Source organism: Spinacia oleracea, chromosome 4 (genome assembly GCF_020520425.1).
Source record: "Spinacia oleracea cultivar Varoflay chromosome 4, BTI_SOV_V1, whole genome shotgun sequence".
Lineage (NCBI taxonomy): Eukaryota > Viridiplantae > Streptophyta > Magnoliopsida > Caryophyllales > Amaranthaceae > Spinacia > Spinacia oleracea.
In genome coordinates, this window is record NC_079490.1 from 141,045,285 (window position 1) to 141,056,530 (window position 11,246).

The following is an 11,246-nucleotide window of genomic DNA, read 5'->3' on the forward strand; positions in this document are numbered from 1 at the left end:
GATTTTGGATTCGAATCCTAAATACTAAATTCCGAAGTCTAGCCCAATTGAATAAAGCCCAATAATATAAACCCATAACCCCACACTTCTACTCCATGTAAAACACAAAACACAAAACACCAAACCCTTCTCCTCTCTACTCTTCACGTGGAAAACCAAAAAAAGAAAAAAAAGAAGAAAAAACCCTCCTGCTTCACGTACAACCTCCCAGCCGTTGCTCTCTCTCTCCTCGCCGCGGCTCTCCTCCCTCACGACTGAGCCCTCGACGCCGCCACCGCAAAGCACCACCGTGTGCCGCCGTCCACCACCTAGCGCAGTCACCCACGAACCTCGACCACCGCCTTGCACGGTAGCCTTCTCTTTCCTCCTCCCTTTTTCTTTTGATTTTTCGTTCTTCGTTCATTGCTTGCTCTTCGATTTCGTGGCTGACCACCACCATATTCGCGCAGCAACCACCGCACGCAACCACCGTGCTCCTCCCTCGCCGCAAGCCGCCACCCGTCTACCGGCCAGCCTCCTCTCCCCTCTTTAATTCTTGGTTATTTCTTAAACCCTAAGTAAACTAAATATTTTGATTTTATTTTGTTTATTTAATTCATGATTTGATTTAATAAATTTATGATTTTTATGAGTTAATTGGATTTTCAGATTTATGTAGTATGCTCAAATAATATATTTAATTTTCAGATTATGCAATTTGATTGAAATAATGGTTTTAATTATTAAAGTATGAATTTTAATGGTTTTAATAGTTTTGAGATCATGGTAGGATGATTATAAATTATTAAAGTTATTGTTTTTATGATTTCAAAGTTTAGGGAGTAGTGTGAAATTAGTTATGTTGCTGAAAATTTAAAGTACGATGTTTGCAAAAGTTTTCAACGAATTTCAATCACTAATTCAATAATCATGATTCTAGGAAATCAAATGTTAAGTTTTGATAGTGGGGAAAGTTCTAAATATGTTTAGGATGCATTTAGAATGCTTTCTTATGGTTGTCAATGATTAGAGATTTATTGGGATTATTTGTTGGTTGTTTTAGGCGGAGAATTCTCTTTAGGCGACTTTTGAGAGTGCTAAAGTGGCCTATCAGTTTGTTTACACAAGGTACGTACATACCTGTGTGCTTGGAATGTGTGCTAATTGTTGAAACCATGTTGAATCTTGTTGTTGAACTTGGTTATGTTGATATTATTGTTGAACTTGGTGATGTTGATATTATGGACGAACTGGGTTATATTGAATGTGCATGTTTAATACTGTTGGACAAACTTATTGAACTTATTTTGCACTATGAGAACTGTAACATGTTAGTATGGATGATTGATACAAACATGTTGGTTGGGAACACTAGATTATTCTATATGATTGGGTTGGATCGATTGGTTGTTGTTCCCTTTCTATCTTTTCACTACTTTATAAGGGCGGAGGACCTTGTTTAGTAAGTTGAAACTTTATGCCCATATACAGGGTTGCTCATGGTTAAAGGAAAGGTTGGATAAATTGGAATGAGTCTCGATTGATGCTTTTATGATCACTTACTTAATTCCAAGATAAAAACAGTTGTGAACAAATGTGAATTGTCTGTCTTATGTAATGGTTGAGTCATAACGGAATCTCAATTTGTAAATCATGTAAAGTGAAACTGAATAGCAATAGCTTTAGACTGTGCACGTCTGAAGTGACGGACAAACAGGAGTTGGGGTTCATGGTGGTAGCCCATGGCCTTTTCTGGGACCGGATTGATCACCGTGTCCTATTTTTATTTAAACGTTCCTCGATATCGCAGGTCACTGAGGTTACGGAGTCGCGCCCGTACCTCGTCTTCCTTAGTGAAGACTTCTGGATGGACAACTCGGTCCATTGTCTATTTCAACTAAAATAATATTATGGTTATTAAGCCTAGCTTAGTCTAGTCAAGTATAGTCGTCAAATTATCATGCTTTGTCTGCCCTTACTTATGTTCATTAGTATCATGTTAGGGTTCCTTTAATAGTATCATGTTAGGAATATTATTGTTTAGTATGTAGTACTCAGCTTTGCTGATTACGTGCTTTGTTTGTGTGTGTTGATCATGGCTATGCCTTATTGATCCTGTGATGACCCATCTTTGGTGAGCAGTCTCTAAGGATCAATAAGCGTTGCCCATCTACAGGTTTGAAGATGATGCATCATTGGGATCGGGATTAGAGAGCTTGTAGTTCTATTTGTTTAATTAAGTGATTTAATTTGTTAACTTGGATTTGAAATTTGTCGTACTATTCGTATTCCCTTATTTCAGTTAATTGGTTTGGACCTAATATGTAATAGATTATTTATGAACCTAGAAGTTAGTTTTATGTTTTCCGCTGCAAAATTCTGAATAAGCCGTAACGTTTTCACACGGGCGATAATACTTTGATAATTCCCTACAGTTATATTTAAAAAGGGATTATTTTAGAAAATGGGAATTGTTGGGGTGTTACAATAATTCATTGCTACAATGTGCTTTTGAAGCTTGTTATTAGAGTTTATGAGTGGGTCATCTGAAGAGTGAAGACTGAAGGTGGGGGGTCTATCTCCATTCTCCAACACTACCGTTATACTTATTATAAAAGAACCAATTAAAAAATTGGTGGAACAAATTAAGAGGCTTGCACAACAACAATAGATTGGCTTGAACGAACCAGAATTTAACGCAACAAACCCAAAATCATGCCATATGCCAGAAACCAAGACCAAACCAGTGAACCAGAATCAAAGGCAACAAACCAAATACAAGCTAATTAACCAGAAACAAAACCAAAACCAAAGAATGACTAAGCCCGAGGATGACCATGTTAATGTTTGCTATTCGGGTAGTGGTTTGCTGGTCATACGGATCAGAGTATCCACATCCAAGTAGCTCCCCATGTTAATGTTAAAACCATTTTTAGTGGAGTAGGGAGAACTGAGAATGTATTTTCTAAGAGAAACACAAACTGCATGTATTTAATTATGTTATCTGAATTATTATTATCTACCTTTGGTTCATTAGAGTTAAAAAATCAGGTTATCTCTTCTTACTTTCTCTGCCTTTGTCGTTTTTTTGTTATTATCTTGTTTGTTTCTTCCTGGTACTTGTGTTTCTTTTACATAGAACATCCCAGAGGGCTTTAAATTTTATATAGAACAGACGCTGTTACACACTCTCAAACACATACTCTAGTAGACTAGTAGAGTAATCAACCGGGTTTATGTGAGCCGCAACATTGGCTTCTCTAAGCACATGTCATGCTTAAAAACAAGATCTCGAGATCCAAGACATCTTCTTCTAAGCACTGACCATATAATTCAATTCTAATTCAAATCAAGAAGTGCTAAATAAGGAGACAATGCAACATAATATAGTGCCAAAACAAATATTTTACCTGGTTAATTGTCCTACTTGTCCCACCAGACTGCCCATTTTGCTCACTGACACGCGGCGCACTAGCAGCATCCTTTGGAGTCGATGGAGTCACAAAATCAGGAATAACTATATTTATCTCGGGATTAGCTTCTTGAAGTTGAGATACAATCATAGACACAACGTGGGGTGCAAGTTGATGCACCAACTCTGTTTTCATACTCTGCAAGAACTCTTCCGGAATCAAGAATCCTGATTTTTTTTCCTTTTTCTTCAAGTCACTCTTTGTGGTACGCGGCTTTTGCTTTTGCTTTTGGGACCTTGTATCACTTCAGAGATAAGGTCTTTGGAGTTGCTCCCTCCTTCTCCGTCTTGGGTGGACTCTAAAGCATCTATTTTTGCCTATTTATGGAACTTTAAGTCATTCTCTTACTATATTATAAAAACTATGCAATTATGTTAAAATGCACTTGTTAACTTACAATATTCTCTTCGATTTTCTCAGGGTTGGTAAGGTATGTTCTCCCTGTAACTCTTTTCCTTGATTCTTTGTAGACCTTTGCTTGAGAAGGTTCTTGCTTATCCGGGTCCTGCTCTTGCTATTAAAAAGCACAATAACATATATAAGTAACCTCTAACACGCAGCACCAAAATATAAGAAACTTACTAGAAATGAGACTAAGTTGTTACCAATTCATGACGTAAAATTGCAAATCCCTTAGCTTACGGCCCATCGTGTGCATATCATTTAACAACAAACGATTTTCTCTGTTGGTCTTACTTTCTTCCTATGAGTTAAAAACAATAAGTTACAACTACTAACACCCATTATTACATGAACATATAAGGAAATTTCATTAAATACCTCAACTTTTTCACATTTCCAGTAATTCAAGAGGTCTTGAAACTGAGGTACTGAAATAGTGTCTGGTTTATTCTCCCATCTTAACTCATCGGTGGCATATGCATAGAAATGATTCTTCTTAAATCTGCATTTATAACTACGCCAACTTGTATTGACAGCCTCCATTGCATATTTTCTTCCGGCTTCAGGAACTATATATTTTTCCTATACCAATCATTAAAGTGACCATTAGTAGTATACGAAGGTCATAATATTTCAAAAAATATCAACGAATATCACTACCAAACTTGTGCAAAACAACAATATTACAACATACCAAAACATAATCCCATATTTTGTCATGTGTGGGCAGATCTCGAAAATTGACATAATTAAGTGGCGCAAGCTCAGAATCCTTCCCCAAAGTTCCGAGGAAAAACTTAAACTCTTCAAAAATTTCCTTTGTAGGTCCTACTGGTTGGCCAAACAAGTTCAGAATAATATATTGGCGTTCTTCTCTTGAACGCGCATGAACTTGTGTAAGCTTTGTTGGCCCTCGATGCTTCTTCTTAGGAGCTGTTTTAGTTCAAATATTAATTCAAGTATATATTCAGTATGCTACTAAGTTACAGGTTTACTAATTGACTCATAAATTATAAATGACTTCACAAATGTAAATGAGAACTCATACCTTCCTTTTCATTTTCAGCTATTGTCTCCAATTCTAATTCAAATCAAAGGTCATATCCACCATCATTATTATTCAGTTGTACATCATCATCATTATCAGCTCTTATTGGTGATGTTTCAGTATTCAGAATTGGATTACCGGCTGCAGCCATTTCATTATTTTCTAATTGCTTTTTTCGAAGATCAAGATACCTTGTCATGGAACCTGGAGAACAATATGACTTCTGTTTTTGCTTCCTTTTCTTAACAACATCATGCTACTCTTGCTCTTTCTCGGAGCTTGGATTTTGGAAAGGTTGTTTTCTCTTCTGGCTACATTGTTCTTGAACTTTCTGAACAGAGCTAGTTGAGTTACTTTCACGATCTTGCTTAACCTAATGATGCTTCTGTTTGGGATTATTATTCTTCACAAAATCACCCATAGTTGGGGACTGAGCCAAAACCTATAATATAAAGATCAGGTATACAACAGTCAGCATCCATGTCAAGTGCTCATGGGAGATAAACAAAATTCAAGCGAGAATCAGCAAGCAGAAAGATTGTCTAACTCAAAATAGAAATCACTGAATCAACAGTAATGGACAATATATATTGTTAAGGATAAGCTTTCGTAAGACACCAGAAAAGGCACTGAATCAAATGCACAGTAGAGCTCTAGTGGACTGCACAGTCAGAGGTCGATAAGAAAAATGCAGCTTATTGAACAACCTCATATTTTGCTTGCTGATGAGCAGAATCAAGAAGCCACAGCTGCACACTATGAGCTCTAGTGGATGTGCTTGCTGATGAGCAGAATCAAGAAGTAGCAGCTCATAAAATGCTCTAGTGGTTGTGCTTGCTGATGAGCAGAATCAAGAAGCCACAACTGCCTGCAAAATTCATCATTCTTTTTGACAAACCACAACCTTTTATCTGCTAATCACTTTTCTGAAATGGCTGCTAATTATCATACTGAACAGCCTCATATTTTGGACTACACTAAATACCCAGGTTTGTTCAGCACATGACTAATTAATTATCACAGCTAGTTTAATTGATAACTATTTAACTGACTGTTATAAGTTATAACCAGACGAAGCTACTAGAGTAATTCTGAAAGTTCAAACTAACATTTTATATTGCATTTTATGACAGATGAGATTGAACATCGAAGATTCGTCATTGCATACTTGACCTCAACAGGTTAGTGTCAATCTGTGACCTCAACAGGTCTGTTTCTGCTTAATGCTGATCCATCCAAATCAAAAAAAGTAGAATGTCACACAGAACAGTCATTCATCATTAGCTAAATAGATTTAATTTCTGCATTTAAAGGTATTACTCGGGGCGCACTAAACGAGCTACCATTTTAACTTCCAACTTCTTGTTTGGTCACAGTCATCATGTTGTCATTCAAGTTGTCATAGGAGCGAGTTAATTAGTTAACAAATTGATAATTTTAATCAAAATCAAAATCAATTTGAGGGTGTTCCTGAGGACTGCATCCCATCTGCAGAGAAAAAAATGGTCCGAAAAAGAACCAGACCATTCACAGCACACCTGTACAGAATCAGGAGGAAGAAGCTTTTCTGCGAAACTGAACAAAATTAACTAAAATGATGGATAGCCTAGGGTTTGAAAACTTCCGAGTAGAGAAAAGGACGGTGAAAGTAAAAATAAAAATGGACAGAGAAGAGTGGAGTGGTAATCTAAGGAACATAAGAAAAATGAGGTATGCTCGAAAATGATTGATCAAATAACTTTCGGACTTGATGATCACTACTGCAGGTTCTTACACGGAGTAGTTTTTGAAGGATTTTCTCAACACACACACAAGGAGAACATCTTTCCATGAGTTCTACATTCAAAACATCTGATTTAAGAAAATTTACTCAAAATAAGGTTCGCTAGGACACAAGACTATTAACAGGACATTTATTCACTAATAAACCCAAGAGCTGAGCTCATAGCACGAAAGTTATCAGATGTACATGCACAAAGGTGCACTAGTGGCCCACCTACTAGACAGTTAGACTATTAACATGCACAAAGGTCTACTAGATAATCTGATCTGATGTTATGTCTAGTTTCAAGTATCCAGAATTAGAAAACAGCATATGGAGACAGCAGTCAGCAGCATGGACAACAGCTAAAAATTCAGCAAAATAAGCGTAGTTCCAATTTCTTACCTTTTTTTATGACGGGTGAAATTTTCAATTTCCATGTTGCAAGTAGTTTCATCCTCATTACAGCCTCCATCGTACTCAGATGTTGACTCATCATCTGACTCTTCCACCATGTTATTTCCATTTCCATTAGGAAAACCCGAACCATGAAGTTTTTCTTGTAGTATTTTCTTAGCTAAGAACCCGGCACCTTTAGCAGTCATTCTGTCTACATTCATTTTCAAATTCTCCATCCGCATTCTTTCATATTCTGGAACTCTAACCTGATGGTGTGGACTAGGAAAGTTGGCCTTATTGGCTTTCATCTGCAAATTTGAAAAACCATAAAAAGAATGTTAAAAAGAAAAGGCATGTACATATAGGTCAAAACGATATATGAAAGGAATTAAAAAATAAAAATAAGTTAGAATATGAGGAAAAACAATAAGTAATTTTAATACCGTCATACAATTCTCTAGGAGGGACTTGAACAGCATACTGCCACCCCTCTTTATTTAAATTTTCAACAAAAAATACTTGATGTGCTTGAGATGCTAAGATAAATGGCTCTCCCTCAGAAATTTTCTTATTCGTATTAACCATAATAAGTTCATCATCATCTTTTTCCGAGTGAAACCACACACAATTAAATAAGACAACACTAAAATGACTATGGTAAGATATCTCAACAATGTCTTGGATTGAACCATAATAATTGACGTCTCCCACTACAGGATTTTGATCTTTGGAACTCGCAAAGCTATGTGTTATTGCTGTGAGAGTGACTCTACTATTTTGAGTTACACACTTTGCATCACGCTTCATTGTATGGAATCTATACCCATTAACAGAGTAACCTGTATGTTTTTTGGCCACATAAGAAGGTCCTTTAGATAACCATACGAGATGGTCCGAGATAATTTCTTGACCTTCTTCAACTTCCAACTCAACTTTTTCCCTAAACCAATCGATAAAATCCTTGTTATGGTCTTGTGCACTATTCCATTTCCTCTTCCGTTTACTGCTTACACACATCTTGTGTTCACTGTGATTAAAAAAAGAACATATTTCAAACAACATACAATTGGATAATATATATGTAAAACATAAGGATAGAAAAAATTGTGTTATGGTTTAATATCTTACTTTATGTATCTCTCAACGTCCTCACAATCGCAGTTGAATAAGACATAACGATGTGCTTGTGCCCATGTAATTCGATCAATCATGTGTCCACAATGCTTTTTCTTTGAGGTCCTTCCCTTTCCTTTGATAGGACGTCCTATCTTAGGTAAAAATGATTGTGAGACAGTGCACTCATTAACATCATGTGTGGATATGTTTGATCGTTTCAAATGTCTAGCAATGAAAGCAATACATTCTTTAGCTTGGTAACCATCTTCCATTGAGCCTTCTGGACGACCCTTGTTTCGAACATCCAACTTTAACTCATGAAGATACCTCTCAATTCCATACATACAATTTGAACTAACAGGTCCGCCCAACTTAATTTGCTTCACCAAATGTACAGGTAAATGCACCATTATGTCAAAAAAGGCAGGTGGGAAAATCCGCTCAAGCATGCAAAGTGCTTCAACTATCTCAGAATGGAGTATGTCGAGATGTCCAGGATCAATAGTTTTACTCCATATGCCTTTGAAGAAACCACAAAGTCTGATCAACGGTGTAGCAGCATCTTTGGGTAATGTTGTTATCACGGCAATAGGGAGCAAGTAATTCATCATAAAATGAGCATCATGGCTCTTATAGCCTGTGATTTTCCGATCTTCGACTTGCACACAACGAGAAATATTAGAAGCATAGCCTTGTGGTAACTTAGCATTTTTTATGACTCGGCAAAACTTGCGTTTTTGTTCCAATGACATCCAGAAGCGAGATCTTGGGAATACTTCGCTACCATCTACCAACTTTGGTTGAAGCTCCGGCATGATTTTCATTTTTACCAAATCTCGACGAGCACTTTCATGATCTCTAGTCTTTCCAGGTATGTCTAATAATGTCCCAAGAACATTATCAAACACATTTTTCTCAATATGCATTACGTCGAGATTATGGCGATTGGAACAATGCTTCCAATATGGCAACTGAAAAAGTATGGATATCTTTCTCCATGGAACTGGATCATCCTCATCACCCCTCGTTTTCTTTCGCTTCTTTCCAAATTCATTTGGAAAATCACGCAACATATACTCAACATCGGTTCCTTTCAAAGGAATATGCTCACTTCTTTCCTCAATCACTCCGTCAAAGTTCCTCTTATTATAACGCCAAGGATGAGCTGGATCAAGAAATCTACGAGTTGCCCTATAACAATTCTTTTTGCTAAAATCCAATCTCTCATAATCAGTGTCATAGTGACAATCAGGGCATGCAAAATATCCTTTTGTGCTCCACCCGGACAACATTGCATAAGCTGGAAAATCACTAACGGTGGTCATCAAAGCTGCACGCATGTCAAACCTTTGATTGCTTGAAGAATCATAAGTTTCCAAACCAAACTCCCACAATTCCTTTAGATCCTTTATTAGTGGCTGCAAATAAATGTCAATATCATTACCGGGGGAAGAAGGGCCAGGGATAAGTAAAGCTAACATCAAAAACTCTGGCTTCATAATCATCCATGGAGGCAAGTTATAATTGATCAATATAACTGGCCATGTACTATGTGCAATGCTCATTGAATTGAATGGGCTAAACCCATCAGTAGCTAGCCCCAACCTCACATTGCGCGGATCCTCGGCAAACTTTGGATACAAAGAATCAAACTCCTTCCATGCTTTTCCGTCTACTGGATGATGTAAAAGATGATCATTTTCTCGCCCACTAGTATGCCATGTCATGTTGCTTGCGGTCTCTTGGCACATAAATAGCCTTAGCAACCTTCTTTTTATTGGAAAGTACCTAAGGATCTTTTTGGGAATCCTATGGACTTTTCCATTTTCAAGTGGCGTGTCGTTCTCTGTATCATTCGACTTCCATCTTGGCGTATCACAAACATGGCAACTTGTGGCATTTGCATGCTCTTCCCAGTACATCATGAAATCATTGGGGCATGCATCTATCTTAGTATAATTCAACCCCAACACCTTTAAAGCACTCTTCGCTTCATTAAAAGACTTGGGCAATTTTGCATCAGGAAACGCCTCCCTTACAAGGTCTGCAATATCAGCATACGCACCATTGGTCAACTTATGATCACACTTTATGATAAATAGTTTGATCATAAAGGAAAGTTTTGAATGCGTCTTGCACCCGGGATACAATTCCTCCTGACCTCCTTCAAGTAACTGGAAAAACTTTTTTGCCTCATCATTCGGCCCCTCTCTAAAAGCATCACGTGCATCATGTAACAACCCTACTAGATCATCATCCAAATCATCTTGGTTCGACTGTTCATCAGCATTGCAAGTAGGTATTTCTCTTTCAAAGTGGATCCCTAATTCTGACAACTTGTCCTCTCTTGGCACAAAACCATTGCAAACTAGGTGATCTCTCACAACTTTTTCATGACACCAATAACGATAATGACAACTACCACATGGACAACAAATTTGGTTTCCTTCAGACTTGGCAGAAAAAGCCCTTTTAATATATTCGTTTACTCCTCGTTCATATTCTTCACTCCATTTGGCAGCCATCCACCACTCCTTAGTTCCATTATCCATTTCCTCAAGGTAATAATTAAGTGTGTTAACTCTAATAAAAAGCACAAGAAAAAGAATTATGGTAACCATCAATCAAATTCAATTAAAGAAAATAATACACCTATCTTATTTCCAGGCATATCAGATGATCAGAATCTAACCTAGTAAATGTATAATACATGCAGAACATGTTAGGTTATGATACATATGATATTACATAAATCATGCGGAAACAACCATTAACCCAGGATTACATATTATTTACACATAATCATATAGCATAATTTAGATGCATACTCTTTGTTGCGTGCCCTCCCTAGCTGCGCCCGAACCGAACAAGAACAAGTCTTTAGGACTCCAAGTGTCGTCCCTCCGTAGATAGTCCACAGCACGTCCGGATCCGCCTTAAGATTGACCAACTAGAATCGCCCTTAAGATACTAGAATTTTCGGCACTTTTGAGCAAGATGTGTGGCTGAATTTTTCTCTCAAAAACTCATTTTGAATACTTTGAAACTCGTTATAAATTGTGAACCC

General features: G+C 37.2%; 1 protein-coding gene across 1 annotated transcript; it reads right to left on the bottom strand.

Moving 5' to 3' along the window:
- Window positions 1-5,275: 5,275 nt before the first annotated feature.
- On the bottom strand, window positions 5,276-10,731 carry LOC110779063 (uncharacterized). The gene is made up of 6 exons (XM_056842326.1): window positions 8,192-10,731; window positions 7,583-8,090; window positions 7,070-7,371; window positions 6,422-6,477; window positions 5,610-5,683; window positions 5,276-5,344 (listed from the first exon to the last, which is right to left on the bottom strand). The coding sequence occupies exons 1-6, from the start codon at window positions 10,729-10,731 to the stop codon at window positions 5,276-5,278; spliced, it is 3,549 nt and encodes a 1,182-aa protein (XP_056698304.1).
- Between the last annotated feature and the right edge of the window lie 515 nt (window positions 10,732-11,246).